General features: G+C 37.3%; 3 protein-coding genes and 2 pseudogenes across 5 annotated transcripts; 2 read left to right on the top strand and 3 right to left on the bottom strand.

The window, feature by feature from the left end:
* Positions 1-354: 354 nt before the first annotated feature.
* LOC111332054 (uncharacterized) lies at positions 355-4,208 on the bottom strand. 2 transcript variants are annotated; one of them, XM_022937312.2, is made up of 4 exons: positions 3,838-4,208; positions 2,122-2,288; positions 1,121-1,370; positions 355-831 (listed from the first exon to the last, which is right to left on the bottom strand). In XM_022937312.2, the coding sequence occupies exons 2-4, from the start codon at positions 2,281-2,283 to the stop codon at positions 560-562; spliced, it is 684 nt and encodes a 227-aa protein (XP_022793047.2). In that variant the 5' UTR covers positions 2,284-2,288; positions 3,838-4,208; the 3' UTR covers positions 355-559. The 2 variants fall into 2 exon arrangements, with proteins under 2 accessions (XP_022793047.2, XP_088599213.1); XM_088743087.1 differs by lacking the exon at positions 3,838-4,208 and adding an exon at positions 3,505-3,691.
* A 151-nt stretch (positions 4,209-4,359) lies between these two features.
* Positions 4,360-14,441, bottom strand: LOC111332050 (centromere protein O). The gene is made up of 12 exons (XM_022937303.2): positions 14,307-14,441; positions 14,073-14,137; positions 13,859-13,945; positions 12,582-12,622; positions 9,482-9,520; positions 8,814-8,910; positions 8,186-8,241; positions 7,486-7,560; positions 6,678-6,734; positions 6,223-6,312; positions 5,729-5,822; positions 4,360-4,490 (listed from the first exon to the last, which is right to left on the bottom strand). The coding sequence occupies exons 1-12, from the start codon at positions 14,378-14,380 to the stop codon at positions 4,381-4,383; spliced, it is 885 nt and encodes a 294-aa protein (XP_022793038.1). The 5' UTR covers positions 14,381-14,441; the 3' UTR covers positions 4,360-4,380.
* On the top strand, positions 9,543-9,992 carry LOC148717430 (uncharacterized; annotated as a pseudogene).
* A 1,164-nt stretch (positions 14,442-15,605) lies between the features above and the next one.
* On the bottom strand, positions 15,606-16,491 carry LOC148717429 (transmembrane protein 45B-like; annotated as a pseudogene).
* Positions 16,492-17,439: 948 nt separating this feature from the next.
* LOC111332049 (noelin) lies at positions 17,440-21,373 on the top strand. 2 transcript variants are annotated; one of them, XM_088743083.1, is made up of 7 exons: positions 17,440-17,463; positions 18,132-18,211; positions 18,649-18,771; positions 19,130-19,202; positions 19,663-19,927; positions 20,158-20,405; positions 20,702-21,373. In XM_088743083.1, exons 2-7 carry the CDS (start codon positions 18,164-18,166, stop codon positions 20,950-20,952), a joined length of 1,008 nt encoding a protein of 335 aa, XP_088599209.1. In that variant the 5' UTR covers positions 17,440-17,463; positions 18,132-18,163; the 3' UTR covers positions 20,953-21,373. The 2 variants fall into 2 exon arrangements, with proteins under 2 accessions (XP_088599209.1, XP_022793037.2); XM_022937302.2 differs by lacking the exon at positions 17,440-17,463 and adding an exon at positions 17,838-18,060.
* Positions 21,374-21,786: the final 413 nt, after the last annotated feature.

Here is a 21,786-nt window from a genome sequence, read left to right as displayed (position 1 = left end):
AATGAGGGGAATATCACACTTGTGCACTCAATCCCTATTTTATTTATTTATTTATTTTTTTGACAAAAAAGTACAGTGCAAATTGTGTTGCCTCAATTCTCAGGGGCGTTTTCGGTACCGGTCAAAAAAACCTTGAGATAATATTAAAGAGAATTAATAAGGATAACCAAAAGGGAGGAGGGGTAATAGGGGATAGGAAGGATGAAATAGGATTGGAAAAATGTCACAAACTTGGGGCTCATTGCTTCGAGATGCACACACTGTAAACTAGCTTTGGCTTACTTTTGAAGCTCACAATGGAATAACAAGATTTAAATGCATATAATGAAAGTGCAACTCATGATATTGAGCAAATGAGTGTGTTTGGAACCTTTTATTTCTTGAAAGTACTTTCAACTGACATCTTCAAGCTCAAAATATGGTATGTATTTAGTGCTTTCTTGACAACAGTGAAGCCAACAGTTACAAATTACCAAGTCTACAAGAGCTGAAAGTCCCATGCCACTTCTACTTAATTCATAAGTTGATTCTACACTACTAAAAAGAAATCCAAAATGGTCTACTTTAGAAGTTCCACAATTTTTTCAGCTAAGGGTGTTGCAGAGGCAGGATTTTGCCCAGTTGCTACTCTGCCACAAGCACTAACAGATACACAAGGTTGCCATGCCTCTTCACTTTCAAATTCTGCCCCATGTTCTTTGAGCTTTGTTTCCAGGAGAAATGGCATGGCTTCCACCAGCTTTATCATGTCTTCTTCTTTGTCAGTGAAACAGGTCACTTTTTTGCCCTTCACTAGGTATTCACCATTTGATAACTTGGCATTAACAATACCTGAAAAGGAATAGAATAAAATGACTTTTTTTCTGAGATAAACAATTCCAATGCCTCTACAAATATCAACTAATTATTAAGACATTAACATAGCTTCATGGTCATGGATTTCACTTGCTTTACTTTCACACTCACATGCGATTTACATTTACTACAATGGCTAATTATGTGGTTCGACACCACACAGAGACTGACATTTGTGGAGAGCAATCTTTTACATTTAGATCCTTTTTAACGTAACAGAAGGTAATTAAAAAACGGTTTTTGGGGAAATCATTTTGTCGCATACCAGCAGGGCCATGGCAAACTGCAGCAACAATCCCTCCATTCTCATAAACTGTGGCCACAGCTTTGTTACTGACTTCACAGTCTGCTAGATCAAACATTGGTCCATGACCACCAACATAGAAGATAACATCAAACTTGGCTAGATCAACAGAGGCAATGGTAGAAGTGGTTTCAGTGGCTTTCATTGCGTCACTCTTAAGGAATTCTTTGCAGATGGGGTCCTCTGCAAATGCATCAACACTGCTCTTGTCCTAAGAAATAAGACAAGAACCAGCAAGTGTAAACAATTTAGTCAAGAGCTTTAGTTATGCATAGTAATGAATCTGAATCCCTATAATAATAAATACACTTTTCATTATCCTAATACTCAAACACTGCAGTGTTACCTTGGCACATTCTATAATAAGAAACAATAAATTAATTTTATGCAATGACTGAGCAGTATAAACTAAGTTTGAATTTTTCTGAATAACCTGAAGGCCTGCTGAAAGAGGTTTATAGACTACCTGTCAAACTCTTTCAAATATCTAATGATGGGTCATCATGCTATACTTGTCTGTTTTCTATGCCTAATTCCAGCTCAGCTTTAACACATATCTATACACTTTTGTGTCTATACCATATCTCCGTTTTATAGTATATGCAAGACATGTTCCTGACCAGAGATGAGCTATGTTGTTTGGTTAGGAAGGAAATACAAAGCATAAATAGTGCAATTAGGAATGATTAAGAGACAAAGAGATGCTGAGGTGGGAAGAATGCTTTACCCCTCTCCCCCTTCCTACCCTTTACTACCTTGAAACCCCCCCCCCCACCACCCTCACTTAATCACTCCCCTTTCCATTCTAGTTTTCACTTGTTTGGGCAATAAAAATCTACAAGGAACCAAAGATGATACTTAAATAACATAGAAAACTCATTGTAACTAGTTAAACCACCCACTCAAGACATCTGCACTTCAGGGGAGCTCTGTGCAACAGTGAGGTCTTTATAAAAACTTACCAAGGGTGCCTTTCCTCCCTTTGGGCTGACCATTGTCATGCTGTATCCTGCAGTCTTGAACACATGGTAGGGGTGAGCCAATTCTGGCAGATACCAGCCAGTCTTTTTCCCAGTGTTACCCATGTCTTCATGGTTTGTAAGCACCAGTAATACTGCAACCATTGTGCCTGAGTGTGATAAAAAAGTGAGCAGTTAAATGAATCCTCGAAACAGGGAGAATTCAATTTTGCTTCAAATATCACAAAGTGGTTTATTTCATTCGCCCCTTGAACTAATTATATTCAAAACATTCCCACTCAGTCATTTGCTTGTTACTTAAGTCATGGCTTTCTGCATCAGCACATTCACACAGATTTATTAAAAATTGTCCCAGAAGAGTGGTGAAATAATCGTTATTTACCCACTGTAAAATTAATAAAAGTAGAGAAAAGCTTTACAGCACAATCTAGCTACAAACAAAGAGAGATTTTGTGATTGGTAACATAACCATTGTCATCAACTATAGGACATTAATTTCCAAGTATAGCCTTTGTACTCTTCTAGAGCTTAAAAAAAACCCACTTTTTCAAGAGTTTGTTGAAATCCACTACTCACTAGCACTTCTTATGCAAATACATTTTTAATTTGAGGCTTTTACAAACAGCAGTCTACAAACATAACGATAACCAAACAAACATTTTTCCATAGCTTTAACCCTGATGAATAAGATGCTTCAAAAGATGCTTCAAATTCGTTGCTAAGTTGCGCTCAGCATGCGGTGCCGTAACCATTTAGTTACTATTCTCTTGGCAGAGAGTGAATGTGTTCAAAAGTGCCCTCACTAATTTAATTAGTTTTCCTGACGGCTTTGTTTTTTCACTCAAAACAATAACCGGCATATTTTTATTACCACTGGTAACTGTACAAAACAACATCATAAACTCTCTTAGCGTAGCGATAAAGATTTAAAAGTGTGGAGTGATGGTGCTGAACCTTTTTTTTCTTACCGCAGAAACAATGTAAATCAAGTGTGGGGGCTAACTGTAACATTGCCCAAGTTAAGAGGGTTTTCAGCCTGCTTGAATTTCAATGAAATGTAAATTAGATAGATGTGAACAAGATAATGAACAAGATGTGTTTTCAAAACAAGCACCCTGGTCGCTTTCGTTCACCACTTGTTCACTCAAGCCCCACTCTAATTTGCACCCATGAAACGCTGAAATCTCGCAATACAAATCTCCTGAAGTTCTAATACTGTGTGTTGCAACCTAATCTTCCCATGAAAGCATCTCCAAAAAATTTGCTGACTGCAATGCAGCTCTCTGTCTGCCCCATTTTCATTTCACTTTTTGTACGTTCCACAGTAAATAAAGATTTACAAAAGGTCAGAATCGAAGTTGTTACCGGGTCGCTGTTACAAGTCAATCAAACACTTCGCAAAGTTTGTTTCGCGGACTCTTTTGCATTCAATCGCGAGGAAATTGCGACAAAACCGCTTTTGTTGTATTCTTAGGAATCTTCGGAACTTCGCCCTCTCAAGTCAAATTCTGCTTATGAAACGATTGGGTTTTTTAAATGCTTTCGAGCAGTTCGGTTGAAAAACCTCTCTAATGTTCAGTGTGGGTGTGAATGCAATCTTTCTCATGACACAGCAGAATATATGGGGGCGCGCCGGGAGCCTAAAATATAGTTTATATCCGGAGGCTTAGCCATATGCAAGAGGAAAGCAAGAATTACCTGATAATTCGAGCGAGATATCCACGTAGAAAGTCAGCGAAAATTGTTCCTCGAGAAATACTTGGACCGCTCTGTTCTGCAAGCAGCACCCCTGGGAAGGTTGCGTGACAAATTATTCGTTTACTGAAGGAGAGTGTGGAATGGGACGGAAATTTCATTTTCTGCAAAGAGGGGAAGCGGTTTGTCCCACATCTGATGCTCGAGACCAGCAACGTGTTTGAACTGGGAGATGAGTCGCTCTGAGGGAAAGGATCGCATTTTTGTTTGTTTACCCATAAATACACCAGCATAATTTTATTAATTTTAAGGAAATAGTGGGCAAAATGTTTCTTCAGGTTGGTGTACCTGTCCAAACCCAAGGGAAAAGAAAGTGAATGAAACTTTTTAATTGGACACAATGCTATTAAAGTCTCCTCATTGCTCTGGGAACACTTTAAAAAGGCAGAGGTATGAAATAGGTTAAGCAATTGCTCTTGAATTAGCCAAGTAGAAATTCTCTTAGGCCTACAAAATACCAGAACCTATAATATCAAAATAATTTATTCAAGCTTCAAACTCTTCATTAAAAGCTTCTGCAAAGGCTTGATGGAGGTAGAGATCTTCAAATAACTTTCTCTTTCCTTGAAGTCTTCTCAATGCTGAGGCACTTTTCTCTGAAGGAAACAATTTGAAAAACAGAGAAAAAAACTTAAATCAAAAGACCATTCACGCCTGACCGGCAGTCCATAGAATTCTCAGTAAAACTGTCATTAACCCTTTCACTCCTTAGATGTCATTGATAGTCTTGTTACAGTAAAGGTAAAGAATCTGATCCTACCAACACGTTGGCCAACACATTGGCAGGATCAGATTCTTTACATTTACCCTTGTTACCATCTGCCATAAAATTCTTACTGTGATGTTAGCTCAGAGAGTTTGGTTTTGGATCAGCTAATAATCCTGAATGATATTTTTCTTTATTCTTATCACTTGTCAGTTTGAAATTTTATTGATAATGTTAGGTGAAATTCCTTCTTGGTCACTCATTGGAGTAAAAACAAAGAGACATCTTTATGTATACCTTATTAACCAAGTGCGAGGGCGGTACTGGGAGAATATCGGCCCGAGGTCTTGACAGTACAAAAAAGAATGAGGGCCAATATTCTTCCAGTATGGTCCCGAGCAAGCTTGGTTAATAAGAGATTTATTATACGACTGAAGCTCAAAGGGACACAAGTGCGGTATCATACAGGACTATTCGGGACAGTGCCCAGTCCAATACTTAGAGAATATTGGACCAGCAATAGAGCATTTTGATTGGTTGATTTAGTTATTGGCCCTCTGACTGCCCGAGTCGTGTAATATTCACCTCTTAGTACCCATTTTCTTGCCAAAGAACACTTGTTGTCCCTGTGTGTTAGTTCAACACTATTTCATTTTAGGAAAGTTTGAACATTGCCACATAACTAATAGCAATGCCTGGACAATTAATCTTTCAATTTTGTGTTTTAATTATTTCAGTAAACATGAGAAAAGTAATGCAATAAGTAACTAATTCCACTGTACTCTGCTACAACATTCTTTTCCAATAGTCTGAAATGCACACTTGACGTCAGAGCAAGCGGCTACTGTTTTTTAATTTCTTCACCAATCTAAAACTGTTTGCTCTTAGATTAAAGAACTTAGTATCAGTAGAACTAAAACAATGCTATTTTTTTTTACACCAATTGTGTTTCTTCTGTTTCCTTAAAAATAGAATAACAAAATACCCCTTTATTTATCAACAAGTTGTTACCATTTTCTAACATTTAAGGTTGCCACAGCAAAATCACGGCTTCCTTTTTAAAGGATCAACATCCTCTTATTTTCCCTTTGGGTTCACATAGTGCAGGTATACATTCACTTCACTTACCTTCAGTGACTATATCAACATGGGATGGTCGCATTGATGTGAGCCCCTTATATGTTAGTTTTATAACAGTGCCATTAGCTTGACCCTCTGCAGCCTGGCAATTGAAGTATAAAAGATTGCTTTATGGAAAACATTTATGATAATTAAACAGGTAATGATCACATTATTACAGAGATTCATAAAGCACTTTTAGAACAAGTGTGATAAGACCAAAACCAATTCGAAAGTAATCACAACAGCCGGTCAAAAGTAAAGGAAAGTATCACAAGAAGCCAGTGGAAACTCCAAGAAAAAAACAGGCAAACTATATGAAGCATGATAATAATACAAGTGACAAAGTCACAATTGGTTTAAGATTGAATCTAATTGGTCAACAGGATGGCACAATTTTTCTGGACCAATCAAAGAGCATAGATAAGCTTAGAGAAATGCAATCCTGGATAAATTTCAACACTCTCACACCCTTTGCTACTCTTTGGCCATAACATGCCTACTTTTAATTTCAGCTGCACAAAATCATGTGAGGGGCTGCAAGATATTTCTCCTTCCAGTTTATCTCCATGCTGCTCTTGACAAAGGCAAACCTAAAACATCAGATGAAGGCCTCACTTATAAAAATATCAACTCATTCAAGATGCTACTGAAGGACAACATGTAATGCTACATTCACTTTAAATTTGAAAACACTTTGTGATTTTTATTATTAACCCTTGGACCCCCTAAGAGTGACCAACTTTTAATTTCTCCTCACAACAACCCCCCTAAATCATACATTAAGGTCACAAGAATTCAGGAAATGATCAACAACTACAGAAGTTCTTATTAACAAATTCCCCTTCTCGGAAAACTTGAGGAATCTACAGAGAACAGTATGAAGAATATGTATACTGGTGTTAGGGTGTACTGGGGAAAATAACATAAAATCCAGGGAGTCAAAATGGTTGCTCACCTGCTCCCTTCTCACCACAAAAGCATTCAGCTGCTCACATATGATCATGAGAAACCTCTGAGATGATGTGGAAAGGTAACATAAACATTATACTGGAGAAAATTCAAAATTATTATAAATGTTTTTAAGTAGAAGCAGGGAAATAATTTGAAGAACCAATAAAACCAAAGTAGATAAAACCTGTCCCAGGATGCCTATAAAGCTATTGTTTAGCAGCAAACCTAGCTCTTGCCAATCTACTTGCATTCAATACAAGAACATCAAGACGTAACAATACCCCTTATTAAAAAGGAGAGAGGAACTCTAGAACTAAAATACAGAGATAAAGGCAGTTATCATGATTGTAATCCTTCATTTTTACCTTTCCTTAAAAGCAATTTGCTATGCAAACCAAATTTTACTAAATGATAATGAAGAGCAAAAATTTCACTTTGCAAACACCTTGAGAGCTTATTTTAACAAAATGTCCCACTGTAACTGGTCAGACCAAACACCAAAAATAAACTTATATCAAGATCCTTCAAACAGCTCTAAATGCTCTGCTCTTAACCATAAAATTATACAATGACTATTAATTGCAAACAAGATTATCGACAAGGAGTGTCACCAGGTCACATAGTGATGCAACACAACAAAAGTTATTTCACAATTGTCTTTGTTCTTGTTTTTACATTACAAGTTCTTGATCACCTTCCTAACAGTTTTTTTTTTTTTTTTCAAAATCTTTTGACAATAACTATCTAGACAATGTGCTGACAGAGGTTTTTTGGGGAAAAACATTGACTTATTAAGTAAAGATACAATGTACCTTGATGTCAGTGTTTAAGTACTGCTGACTAATTGCATCAACAGGTATGAAATAAGGTACAGTGTGCTTGTGAATCTAAAAGGCATCATCAAACAAACCAACAACCGTCAATAGACAAACTAAAGAAGGAAATGCACTAGTCCTTTTTATCAAATGAATACTGATGAACACAATCTAGACAGTATTGACCAAATTAAGGGAAATTTCAAACACAGGGTAAAAACACCCTGCAACTCTAGGTTTACAGTAAAGTGAAAAAAAGTTCCTCCTGGATGGGACGCTGGTCCATAGCAGGGTTACCCCCACAATATCAAATTTGCTGGTATCTATTTAAACCCTTGGGTGGAGAGGCACCGTAAGAGTAAAGTGTCTCATGTAAGAACACAACACAATGCCACCAGCCAGTGCTCAAACTTGGACCACTAGCTCCAGAGTTGAACACACTAACCATGAGGTCACCACACCACGCATCAGGTTTACAATAAGGCAGATGAAATAGAGGTAATGTTTGGTTTTAGCAGAGCAAAGGAGCAGGTATTGAACACGAGTTGTTAGTTCTCTGAGACAATATAATGTACTGTATGGAACCTCCAGTAAAAAGACATCACATTATGACATACTCATGTGGTGTGAATGACAGAGAGAAGGTCATGCAAATAAAACTTAACTCCTAGAAATTGTTTTGTACTTCTTAACCCACCTTTAAATTATTGTCTTTCAACTCCACTTCAAGGTAATATGGTTCATAGTATCTAGCTGAGGGTTGATATATAGCACAAGTTTAACATTTAACCAATGACAACACAAATCTCTGGACTTGACCTTGCTCATCCATTGAATTCGAGATTATTTGGGCAAGTGTCACATAAATAAATTCATAAATTAATCTGTGCACTGGTAGGCCTGTGAGTCAGTCAGAGACTTACTTATTTTGTAATTAACCAGTGAGTAAATCAGTGCTTCAATCAGTCAGTAAGTAGTGAACCACCGAGTCAATCATTCAGTAATTCAGCGAATTGGCTTGTCAGCCAATAGGTCATTCAGCCTGTTTTACTGAGTCAGTGAAACAGCAAGGGGGAGTGTGTGAGACAGTTGGGCAGTCCATTTCAGAAAGACAGACAGTTACAGACACCTATTGAGTGAGTCAGGCAAGCAGTCCGTTAAGGAGCAGAACTGATAAGTCAGACAAGAGGTGATTCAGGCCATCAATCAATCAGTGAGTCAGTCTGTGATCAGATCAGCTAGAAAGAGAATCAGTCAGTCATAGCAATCCCACTGTCTGGCACTTTATATTTCAGCTGAACAACACTGACATTACGTTGACTTACCATTAAAAAAGGTCTCACATCTGAAGCAAGTTCTCTTAGCTTGTTGTGATACTACTGAAATACCCATCAATCTGTATATATCACAAAGATCAGCCAGCTGAAATAGAAATATCCATAGTTCAAAACTATCAATGAGAATTCAGGGTATTACCTTTCCACATACAATGTATACATCTCACAGATGTGAATCAGCTGATAATGAAATGTTTCAAAGTTCAGAAACCATTCATAGAAATTCTGAGAGAGAGTCTTTCCTCTCTTAACAAATCCTTCCCATAGTCAGCCACAGGGTGTTTGCATTTCAGGTAGCGCCATACAGGAGGTTTGATTCATTTTTTTAGTAGTTATGTACCAAAGGCAGAGTAAATATTGACAAAGGATCCTGTACAACATGTATAATAACTTTCTAAGCCTAAGGGGAATATTTCTTTGGTATAATTTCTTTCAAGAATTTCCAAGCAACTACATCTTCTTTAATTCCCTCCTTTAAAAACATAACAAATCATAAGGTGGTCATTTTAAAAATACTTCAGATCTTTAGTAATGTACTCACCTTGCATGGGGTGCTTTTGGCAACAGATGTTATTCTTGACCAGTGAGAAAACCTGTATCAGTTCTCAAGATTCACCCGAGTTATGATTAAACTTAATCTTTTCTCATTTTCTTACCTTTCTTTTACGGAACAATCTTGCAGCTGTCAGGACATTCTAATTATTAAAGTAAAATTGAACAAAGTCAGCTGATGCAGTGAAAAAACAATTATCAGATCTGAGCAGCAAAATCGATCACACTCTTCAACCTGTGTTCAAGAGTCGCAAAATATGTAAAGACCTCAAGATGTGCGAGCCAAAACCACCCATAATTAGCCGACAATGAGTTGTGTGCAGTTATAAATGTGATCTGTGTGATGCAGAGTATGTCGGCTACACCAGCCGACATTTACACCAACGTATTGACAAACACTGTTATTCAGCAATCGGCAAGCACTTAAAGAATGACCACGCTCTGGAAACCATCAGCGACCTTACCAACAACTTTTCCATCTTAAAGAAGTGTAATGGAAAACTGGACTGTCTGATTTATGTAATGTTATTCATGAAGAAGAAAAGGCCATGCTTGAACACATAATCAGACTCCATATGCGCAAAACTATTTATCTATTTATTTACTCAAGTTTAATTATACAGATCCTAACATAATATACAAATTAAAGATAAATTAAAAACTAATAAAAAAAGAAAAAAAATTCACAAGATCTGAGTTATTAGGTCAGTTTATACAGAATTCGAAGATTCCTTATAAAAATAAACTGGCTCAATCAAAAGTAAAAAAAATGTCACGTTTAATATATTGCACAGTAGCTCAAATAGTATAATTAACATTTAACATGACAATAATTATTAATTATAAAAATCTATCCTTATTTCTATTATATTTGTTATTATAAAATTTATTAATAAGGTTCTTAAATGATGAGAAAGATTCAATCATTCTAATGTGTAGTGGAAGGCAATTCTACAGGTCTACAATACGATTAAAAAAAGAAACTTAAAACATCAGTTCTAAAAAGGCTTTTCCCTTGTGTAGCTTCACTATTTCTGATGTTATTTAATATTTATTTAAATTTGTCACTTTTTACATGCATACTTTACATTTTGTCGCCTTGCATGGTATGTATGAAGTTGTCAAAATTTTATTCTCTTTTCACTTGAAAACATCATCGGAACGTAGTGTAAAACTTCTTTCACTTACTTTTATCATTAGATGTAAAATTGAACTAATGACAAAAAATTGTATTCACAGATTATGTCTAATAAACAACCAAATCCACCAAAACCATTCTTTTCTTTTTCTGAGAGTATTCCATCCAAGCATCCTTTTCATTTTCCTATGCAACTTTGTAGATAAAGTGCTTGATTTTGTCTTGTTCTTAGCCAGTAAACCAATATTTCCCATGAGATTTAGCAGTGGCTGATAAAGGAACATTTCAAAGCGAAATAGTTCATATTTTACATTATTACACGACTCAGGCAGTCAGAGGGCCAATAACTAAAATCAACCAATCAAAACACTCTATTGCCAGTCAATATTCTCTCAGTATTAGACTGGGCACTGTCCTGAATGGTCCCGAATGATACCACCCTTGTGTCCCTTTGAACTTCAGTCGTATAATAAATCTATTATTAACCAAGCTTGCTCGGGACCGTACTGGAAGAATATTGACCCTTGGTCTTTTTTGTACCGCCTCCCAGTTAGCTCAATGGATAGAGCGCTGGACTGTTGTGCGGGAGGTCGAGGGTTTGAGCCCCGGCCGTACCAACTCTCTTAAAACAAGTGAGAAGAATATGCTACCTTTCTATTAAGAAATGGTTAGATACTCTAGTCTTCTCGGATAGGGAAGAATAAATGGAGGTCCTATCTCCTGCAGGGTTAGGGGTAGGAGACATTAATTTCCCATGCACGAGATTACTGTGTGATGGATGTCCTTCCCTGGGGTGGTTGCTGGGTGGGAATTGTCCCTGAAAAGCCCCCATGGGGAGTGGCAATTAACATATGTACAGACCTCGCTGCGCTTGGTCTGTACTGTCAATACCTCGGGTCGATATTCTTCCAGTACGGCCCTCGCGCTTGGTTAATAAGATATAATTATATATATATTTAGAACATACTTTCATAATCATGTCTTATGTCTAGAGTATTTAATGTAATCCCTTCACCTCCTGAAAAATACTTCAGTGTGTTTCTTGAGGTATACATTAAAAGAGGTAAGCAGTATCAATGTGTGGTGTGAGCCTTCTAATTCCCATGATTGACCAAGAGAGAGTTTCTCCTTACAATATCAAAACAATATTTTAGCAGACAAGTGATGAGAATAAAGAAAATTATCAATTAGGGTATGATTAGTCAATCCAATACCAAATTCTCTGTGAACTAATATCAAGAATTACAACCCACCCATTAATTTTGGCGCAATTTTATTGGTTACTTTAACTCATATGACGCAAAATCAGAGGACAGTTATCATGCAATAATCCCTGTCCGTGTCGATATTTGTTCTTCGATTTTTTCAGTGAAAAAGAAACATAGTCAACACAAGAGTTTCAACTTTTCTGTTCTCCTATTTACATGGAAGGAAACCAAACTCTTTTTTTTTTGCTTGCTTGCGTCAATCACGCGCATTCGCCATCGGATCACCACGGGCTTTTTTACTGTGTTTACAGACAGTTTAATTGTGATGTGAAAATTAATGGGAGGGTCATACTATAAATAGACCCTGTTCTGGCTTGCTGGTATGTTGGCTGATAATGTCCTTGGCTGAGAGACTGTCCTCAAATTTTCATATTTGCCCTTGAAGCTTTGCTTCTCAGCCAAATATTCGTTTTTCGGACAATCTCTCAGCCATGGACATTATCAGCCGACATACCAGCCGCCCAAAGGGGTTTATTTACTAATTGTCTGGCAGACAGTAAGGGCAATTACCATTAAGATCTCGGGAGTGAAAGGGTTAGATGTTAAGTTACAGATCAGTATTATTACTGTATTACACTATTGAAAGACACACACAAACAATTAACACTACATGAACTAATTGAAGTGCAAATAAGAAGGCCATTTGACAAGGTCCCCTTGGTAATGCCCACAAGGCTTGTCATACAAATCTAGCTTTGGATTGATCATTGTTGAAATATATCATGCTCTTTGAAGTTCTTGCATATAGCATTCCTTGGAGGTAATTGAAGTAAAATTTCTATCACCAGTTGAAAATACCTGTTTTAAGGCAGCTGAATAATCTCTCCTGGAGGACTCATCTGTGGATAAATAAATATATAAAATACTGCGTTAAAAAATTTATGACAATTCCACAAAGTACATGCGCGAGATCTCCCTGAGTTTCATAACAAAATAATTTATTTTGGATGTCTTACAACATAGAGTTACTGGCAATAAAAACTTTTGTTAACTACCATGTTTGTTAACTTGGGCCACTGGGTCTTCCACAAGCAACATATCAATATGCTTTGGTCAAAACAATTAGCTTCTTGCCATGGTTTATGGTCAATTCACCACCACAACAAACTTGCCACCACTCAGGGTCAAATTGCTACCAATGGCAATTTGACTCAAACATTATGTGTAGGGTGTCCGGTCTTTTCATCCAAGAGTCTTTTCATCCAAGTCTTTTTGTCCGAAAGTCTATTCGTCAAGTCTTTTAGTCCAAAAGTATTTTTATCTTAAGTCTCTAAGTCTTTCCGCCAAGCAAATAAATAACTGTTATATTATGTTATAGATAAGGCTAATAAAGAACTTATCAGTGCGAGCCGTTGCCCAATTGGTTCACCAATCTTCATTTACGAATCCAACGTCATGAATTTAATACACAGAGAATTAATAAAGTTGTAACGCAATATATTTTATTAAATAGTGGCAAAAATATAGACTTACTTGCTGTTTAATTATTTCACACAAAAGAAATGGGAATATTAAGCTTGTTGTTAAGCGTCTATTGAGCGTAAAAGGCAACGAAGTGTAACATCACCACGTGTCTGACATACCCAAATGGCGGCAGCTCGCAACAAGTTCTTTATATAGCCTTATCTAGCCTTCTAAAGTTATTTATTTGCTTCAAGAAAAGACTTAACAAGTAAACGAACAGACTTAAGAGAAAATACTTTTGGACGAAAAGACTTGGATGAAGAGACTTTTGGACGAAAAGACTCAGATGAAAAGACCATAATTCATGTGTAGCCTCTTGTGTGAAACTTACATCAAATGAAAGCTGAGATGTAGTAGTATACTACAAAAAGGGAAAGGGACTCAGAAGTTATGTCTAGCATCTCAAATTATTGAACAGTAAACAAATTAAACATGTTGATATCACGAAAATTATGATCACTTTGCCAACAGCAAAACCTGTGTTTTGTGGTGGCGAGTTTGTTGCAGTGGCGAGTTTCTTGCTGTAGCGAATTGACCAGACACCCTTCCCTTTAGTTTTACTTTTCCACAAGTCAGCTTAAAATTTAGGATTTCTGGAATGTCACCCTTACCTAGCTTCGAAAACTCTTGTAGAATTTCATGAGGACCATTCTTTAGCCTCTCACGGAGTTCATCTCTCCTTGCCCTTAGCTGCTCAACTGAAAAGTTTTCGAGATAAATTGAATAATTGTATATCAGTACTGTGGTTCTTGTTGCAATTGTTGGCGTGCATATACACTGCACTGAAGCGTCTAAATTAAGTTCCTGTGTACAGATATCACCAACCTTTACTTTGCAAATCCCTAAGTTCAGCTTTTTCTCTCTTGTCAGCTTCATACTTAGCACTTCGCCTGCAGAAGTATCGATTTAAATAAACATAAACAGATGTGTACAACACAACACCAGATCGAGAATTAAACACAGGGGCTCCATCATCAAGAAATTTATCACAATTATCAGGATAGAGTTGTTTTATGTCTACATATATATTCTATTTCTACTTGGTTTAGTTATCTGTACCTCTCAGCTCTTTCTTGTAGTCTCTCCAACTCGTATAAAGTACCTTCTTGTTCCAACGAAGTTTTCGCCGCCATATTTCTAACAATCTTCTCCCCAGCGCCGCTCCAACCATTCTTAAATTCGCGCACTTTTCCCAGTCCCTTTCATCCCCACCTCGAGGTACATTACGCGTGAATGATACTCGAATTTCGATTGGTTCTTACTTATCATCTAGTGGAAGACAGACACATAGATGACGTCACCGTTAACAAAATGTTGCTTCTTTATAATTTTCAATTGCCGTGTGTCTCGTTAATTATAGATCACAGATAAAGTCAAAATGTGGCGAGAATGCGAGAATATTCCTGATCCACTCGGCTACGCTTCGTGTGAAAGTAATTTCATTGTGTGGAACGAGTTAAAGGTTTGGAGGTAAACTGGTAGAAGTAGCCGGGGGGCAAACATGTCGTATTTGATGAGGCGAACTTACAATGGGGCAAAGCCTCCAGATACCGTGTATACGAGGCCTCAGTAACATGGGATAAAAAGTTGTCGAGCCAGTCCCAGGGTTTTCAGGGGCAATGATAGACTTACAAAGTTCTTAGCAATTTTATTCGTTCTTTGAATTTATAATTACCTAGGTACCCTTACATCCTTAATTAGACATTTTTTCGTCGAACTATCTCCTCTTTAAACCATAATTACATCAAACATTTGGATATTACAAAATTAAGTATATACGACACAGAAGAATAGTGATTTTCATGTTCTGATTGCCGCGTTCGGATATAATCAGTATATATGAATATACACTAAAACAGCACTGAAGGCGCTCTCTGATTGCCTACTCAAACTCCGAGTACCTTTGCTAGACACCCCCGGGCGACACGTGCAGGGTTTGCACCTGAAAATATTGTGATCGCTGCAGCAATAAATGAGTTAGAATCATCTCTCTGCTATGGTTATTTACCTCACCGTTGGTGGTTAGGTAGCCACTTCCAACTCGGTGACAATTGTTAAATATTCCTTGGACGCTTGATTGACTTGTTAATGTCCTGCATTAGACTATTAGCAGTAATTTCACGGCATGATAACGATTATAGCGAGGCACTATCCTTTTTTAACCAAAATGCAAATGTCAACATTTGTAATTGATTCGATTTGATTGCCAGGGGCATGTGAGATGATCAGTTTGAAATAGGTTCCGAGGAGGATTTCAACTGACGCATTTTCAGTCGGCAATGATACACCATACGCTCGAGTCAACAAGTTGAAAACGCCCAATTCTTTCCTCTAAATTTCTTCTAAGCTCAATTTGTCTCAGTCATATTCCTCGCCTGGAGTTTCCTCGTAGATAGGTTCTCTCAGCCGCTTTTTCTCAATGCAGCACTTGTAGCAAAGGATGCGAAAGGTCAGATGAATAATGAACCAAAACAGCGCGTGAAATGCAAATGCAACTCCCAAAAACTCTACATTACTAGGAGAGTTTTTATAAGGATTTGGTCCAAAGAGGACGAAGCCAGCTTGGAAAAACCAACTTTAGTGTAAGCTCACTAGATAACACTTCAAAAAAGCCACAAAGTGAAGGAACTGGTCACAAATCGCTGCTATGAAGAAAACAAAAGCACTGACGAACACTAGGGTGTAAAGAATAATGTGCAAGCGTACGTTTAGCTCCACCATGATCGCATCCACGAAGATGGAAGAAAAAGAAGAAGGCCAAGGAGAACACAAAGTAGTCATATTTCAGAGGAAGTGGTAAAAGGTTATACCAGATAACTAGATCTACGGCACCACTTAAGCCAAAACCTGTACATGGCTGAATGCACGTAATTATCTAAGTTCTGTTGAACGAAATTGCCATCGTGGTCGAACAGGGTCGCAAAAGCGTAGACCTCCACTATCACACCCAGCAATGTAAAATACACTTTTAGAAGGGGCTCAACCGGGAGACGTGACAGCGTCGCACCCGGGCACACGTACCACACACGATTATCAAAGGAAGCATTGGATTCGTTAAAAGTGGAAGAGCGACCAGACATTCGGCGTGCTTGGGTAAGCTTACTTCTCTGACTCCTCGCAGAGTATCGCCGACAACCCACCACATGGAGATTATTAAAAACAACGAGCCGGGTAAGAGGTGGCCAGCAAGCGAGCCCATCTTAATACTGAAAGTGATGCACAGTACAAAATTCGTCAGTGACATTCAATACTATCTGCTGTTAAGATTAATGTATCCCTCGTGATTCCTGACATCCAACAAGATACCCCAAACATTGACTGCACAGAAGGGACAAATTCAGGCTACTTATACTTCTAAAGGAGAAGGAACATAACTCCCAACCACAGGCTGGACATAAATCAAGTTTAACCATAACTATGGTTTAACTCAATAGCTCACAGTTAGTTTTCAGCGTCAGTGGCACTCATTAATCGATGTTTGAATTGTTTTACATACAAGTCTTCGCGCGCTTCTGAGCAGCACTAAGAATGGTCGAGAAACCCGCAGGTTATATTTTATGTTTAGTAAAGGAACGATTGCGCACGACAGTGTGCTGATTAACAAAGAACACCTTCAAGGGGCCGAGTCACACGATAGAGGATAGAGGATTTCATTCACCCAAAAAAAATGAAGGAAAATGAATCGCGAAGTTCTAAAAACAAAACAACCACAACGACAGGAGTTGTGGCTACTATGGAATATTAGTAATTAAACCAACTTCTGCCTGAGTGTGGAATGAATCATTCGTGACGCTTATTTTCCGTATGTAAGAACTATCTACTTCCAGAAACATCATGCCACCCTTAGGCGTAAGCCAACTGGAAACCAACACTTCAACCTTTGGATTATAGTACGTAGTAAGGGAAAAGAGCATTTCTCTACTTTTCTCAGTTACTGACAGTACATTTGCCGACACGTCAGTAAACTTGCAATGGAAACTAATGAAAAGTGCTACCCAATGCGGAGACACACTTGGTCACACTTCAATCCTTCAACGAGGAGCTGCGCTTAGAAGACCATGCATGATACAAAAACGACCAATTCTTTCTAGTATGGCCTATATGATGATTCGTGGACAGGCTTTCGCGAGCGAGCGGGATTTTGGAGCTCGGAATTTTGCGATGAAATGAAGTGAAAAAGGACATTTAGCTGTCCACTGGCATCGATGATCGAGAAGTAAACTGGTTAATTAATATGAATTATTACTATTAGTTATTAATACCGTGTTTTTTGTCATATCAGTTTTATTCATCGCGTTGAAACGTCAATGTGGGGTTTTCTTCATTATTAAAAGTCGCGTTTTTGGATTATAAATTCAAAGGCAAAATTCCACGTCGTGTACACGTAGAAACTAATTTTTTATGCAAATAAACAAGAGGGCCAAACATGTATCGCAAACATGATACGATTTATTTTCTTGTGTAACAAACTATTACGCTACGTGGCTTAAACATCAGGATAGAAAATTTGTCAAATTTCTTCTAGTCACTACTTTTTCTTTTAAGGCAGGCACCAACATGCTACCCCCAAAATGTTCATTTTTTTTCCTAGGGATTTTGTGGCGCTTTAGTGCATACTCTGGATCATACAAATGATCCATACTTTCTATTCAATCCAACACGAAAATTTTCGTTCAGTAACTCAATGCCCGAAGCTAAAATTGGGAAACATTATAATGCGTGCCTCTTTCCGACGAAGTTCATTTTTCTCATCCTGGCTTTCCGAGTGTAAAATCTCTTTTTAAGCACCTATCGGAGAGACGACAAGTACTTGGTGAGGGTTTGATAATGTTATATTGCAATTTTACTTCCAAGTAGTAATTAAGTGTTCGTTAATTCTTTCAGGTTCAAAGCGAAGACATTTTTCTCCAGACAAGATGTTTCGATATCTCTCTTCATTCTGTCTCCAGCTGGTTCTGCTCTTGGTAAGTTTCCTCTTATGTGATGTTTTTGGCAAAGTTAATACACAATACCTAACCAAGCGAGCATTTTCGTGATCTTTTGATTGAGGTACTTCTTCAAACAGTCGCATTAAGTCAAACTGTTTCAATGGTTTTTAAGAAATAGTTCAAACACAAATTTCACCCAAACCACTTCGTCCTCACAGTTCTAATACTTTTAAAAAATTTAGGCAACAAGAGAGAGGTTACCTTTTATTCCTCACTTCTGTCTTCTAGAATTTATCTGGTATTACATCAGAAAATATTCCCATACAAAATAAACTTCAGTTTGAATTTTCAGGGTGAAATTTAAGTGAATGGACACCATTCCTTTAAGAACCAATTCACTGTGAAGTTCAGATTATAGATCTATGTGTCTGTGGTCCCTTGTATTAAATTTGAGTACTGGTTCCTCGTTTCAGGGTCATGTCCATTGCAATTCATCAGTTAGCCGTAGGTTTGAAAGAGGCCTACATTCAAGCTATGGCCGCCACTCGCATAAACTCTCAGTGAAAGACCTTGCTCTTGAATTGGCAAAGAAGCACGTAAGTAATTTGAAATAATTCATTTAAATCTAAAGCTCAAGGTCAGCACTGACCACAAAATCGTTGTGAGACTGAAAGAAAAGTTAACATTTCCATTACTAGTTGTGGAAAGTGTTTGTTTCAATTATTTCTTTTTTTTTATGTACATGACAAAAATTTTTAATCCTGATCTTCTCAAGATATGTAAAATCTTTTTATCAGTGTTCAAACATAAACGATCAGGAAATATTCTGTTGTTACTATGTTAGCTTTTGATGGAAAATAAATTCAAATTTGTTCCAAAATTTCCACCAACTACCAATTGAAAACAGTGTTACTTAAGTTTAAGTCAATGTTGCTCTCATTTTTATTTCTACAGTTGCTCAAGATGATCCTCAATGAGCAGCATGATTTAGACAAAGCAAAAGAGAGTGTTTACATCCTGGAAAAAGGTTTGCTAATGATAAACATTTCTTTGCTGTGAAAAAATTTGAAGGGATTAATTCTCAGAAACTTAATTCAATTAAAAAGGTTATCTTCTAAAACTTTAGTTTAAGATTAGCAAGTTTTAGCCTGATGAGAGTGCAGCTGCAGAACTAGGGTAAGTGCTTTGCCCTCTTCCTCCCCTCCCCCCCCCCCCCCTATTTTGGGTAATAAAATAACTGCAGAAGGAAGAAAAGCTAGCAGGTGTACACCAACAAAAAAAAACAGGCCTCCTTCTTAGCTTAAGGTCTGGATCTGCCACTGGAGTGGGCTGTTTCATTATACAATCTAGGTGAGAAGTTAGTTATGTATGTTTCTCATGTCAACCAAACCTAAAATGGAATAAATTTAATCAGTTTAGTCCAAAGAAAAGGAAGAAATTTTTGATGAATTGGTTAAAAACTTTTTTGTTCAATGAAATTTTCCTAGACAGGTGCACAAACCTCAAATCTGTTGGACAACCTGTCACCCACAACACCCGTTATCGATACTATGGAAACTGGATGAAAGACCCGCTAGGAATCATGGGTGCCGAGACCATATTTACCATGGAAAATTATTACGGAAGAGTGATTCAAGCGTTTGAAAACATGGAAAAGTTCAAGGCCGGTGTAGTTCACAAATCTTACAATCTGCCTTACTACTTTGATGGAACTGGAGCAGTAGTGTATGGACCATACCTCTACTACAACAGGTGAAACATTTCACTGTCTCGTACTTAGAGCAACTTTTATATTTGACATTCTTAACTTATTTTGCAGTTATCTGAATTGCAATAACATGTTTAAAAAATTGTCTTGATTTAGAGAGATTTGACATGGGCTTATTCAAAATGGAAACATCTGAAGTAAGCCACAATGGATTCAAGCACAAATTGCAACTTAAGTTCTTTTAAACATGATCCTTTTCTTTCTGTCATAACAGAGCCAACTCCCCCTATATCATTAAGTATAATCTTCACACACAGAGATTGGAGGCTCAAATAAGTGTCAGCGGGTTTAACACACGAAAGAACTACTATGGTTGGGGAGGTAATTCTGGAATGGACTTAGCAGTTGATGAGCAGGGATTGTGGGTACTGTGGGGGAGTACTGGGAACAGCAGACGTCTTTATGCATCCAAAATAGACGTGGTCAGAAACACAGTTACCCAAACTTGGAGCTTGAGAACAGGTAAGCATGAAACCTTAAACTATGCACATGGAAAGCCGAATAGCATCATCATGTAATGATTGCGCTACGTGAAGTGATTGGGTAGAGAGTAGATTTCACATAATGACTAACTATTCCTAAGGCACACCATCTCAACTGAGAAAAAAAAAATAATTGTAACTTTTCAAATAATCACAAAGCAACAAGAATTGATAAGATTACATAAACTGAACAATAAAATCAGTAAAATAAAGCAATAAAATCATGTTAGACCAAAGTTACATTGCCAAATAACACTTTGTATTTCCCCCACACAGAACGAATGACCTCAATGGGAAATGCTTTTGTGGCCTGTGGAGTGATTTACTGTATTGACTGGTACAGTGGCAAAACCACCATCAACTTTGCTTATGACACCAAGACAAGAAAACAGTGGAATCCCAACATACGGTTCATAAACCAGTATGGTCACAACTCCATGGTGGACTATAACCCCAGGGAAAGAGTGCTGTATGCTTGGGACCAAAGGCGTCTCATTACCTACCCTCTCACCTTTGAGGAAAAATAGATTCATGCAAGATCTAAAAGAGAACAAACCCAAGCAATAGATGTGAAACTTCAAGATTCATTTACTGCTTTGTAGATGCACTTAGGAACAAAGGAAGTTAGCATTACAATTAACATTTTTACATATTGATTCGGCCTTTGATTCAGACACAAAGCCTTACCTCAGCTGTTGGGTCATCTGATGGCTCGAGTGCAGATAATTTACCAGGGACTAATTTTCAATCATTTCGGCAGTGATTGCAAGATTTCAATCAAGAGTTTTAACCTCTGTAAAAGTGCTAATTGTAAACAAAAGTAGTGAAAAAGGAAAAGGAGTCTTACTCTATCAATTCACTATGCCTTCTGTCATTTTTTGGTTCAATTTTAAATCTGCTGTTAGTGCTTATTGCTCAGAAAATAAAATGTGGGAAAGGGGATTATAATTGTGATTGTCTTATTTATTTGAAAATTTTTTTTATATAAAATTACTTTTTTATAAATTTATAATTATTTTGAAGACCAGTTGTCGATAATATAGTTATCAAAAATGTTCTACAACAGAGGGAGAGCCTTTTGGAAAAATCAATTTAAATTGTAATTTTGGAAGTCACCTGAAAAAAATGCAGCCCTTGACATTTAGCAGTGTTGTGTCAGTTTCAAGTGGAGATTGTGTTCCCATATAAGAATTTAAAAATTTCCAAAAATCTTCAAGTTTTCTTCCTTTGTCCAATATTAAAGTAGCCTTAATTGACCATGCCATAAGAATGTAGCTTTGGAAAACAGATTTCCCCATTGACTTTAAATAATGTGAAGGCAGTGATAGTGGACAATTTCCTTTCCAATGAAAAGCTCAAGT

Source organism: Stylophora pistillata, chromosome 13 (genome assembly GCF_964205215.1).
Source record: "Stylophora pistillata chromosome 13, jaStyPist1.2, whole genome shotgun sequence".
In the NCBI taxonomy this organism is placed as follows: domain Eukaryota; kingdom Metazoa; phylum Cnidaria; class Anthozoa; order Scleractinia; family Pocilloporidae; genus Stylophora; species Stylophora pistillata.
The sequence above is the reverse complement of the archived record's forward strand: the minus strand, read 5'-3'. Positions and strand labels throughout refer to the sequence as shown.

Excerpts from the sequence above, each read along its gene's own strand:
- LOC111332049 (XM_088743083.1), top strand. The coding sequence starts at position 18,164 with ATGTTTCGATATCTCTCTTCATTCTGTCTCCAGCTGGTTCTGCTCTTG. Across the intron at positions 19,203-19,662 it reads TGTTTACATCCTGGAAAAAG|ACAGGTGCACAAACCTCAAA; the intron begins GTTTGCTAATGA and ends AAATTTTCCTAG. Across the intron at positions 19,928-20,157 it reads CCATACCTCTACTACAACAG|AGCCAACTCCCCCTATATCA; the intron begins GTGAAACATTTC and ends CTGTCATAACAG.
- LOC111332050 (XM_022937303.2), bottom strand. The coding sequence starts at position 14,380 with ATGGCGGCGAAAACTTCGTTGGAACAAGAAGGTACTTTATACGAGTTG. Across the intron at positions 12,623-13,858 it reads ACAAGAGTTTTCGAAGCTAG|ATGAGTCCTCCAGGAGAGAT; the intron begins GTAAGGGTGACA and ends ATTTATCCACAG. Across the intron at positions 5,823-6,222 it reads TTGTGCAGCTGAAATTAAAA|GCTGCAGAGGGTCAAGCTAA; the intron begins GTAGGCATGTTA and ends TTCAATTGCCAG.
- LOC111332054 (XM_022937312.2), bottom strand. The coding sequence starts at position 2,283 with ATGGTTGCAGTATTACTGGTGCTTACAAACCATGAAGACATGGGTAAC. Across the intron at positions 1,371-2,121 it reads AGGGAGGAAAGGCACCCTTG|GACAAGAGCAGTGTTGATGC; the intron begins GTAAGTTTTTAT and ends CTTATTTCTTAG. Across the intron at positions 832-1,120 it reads AGTTTGCCATGGCCCTGCTG|GTATTGTTAATGCCAAGTTA; the intron begins GTATGCGACAAA and ends ATTCCTTTTCAG.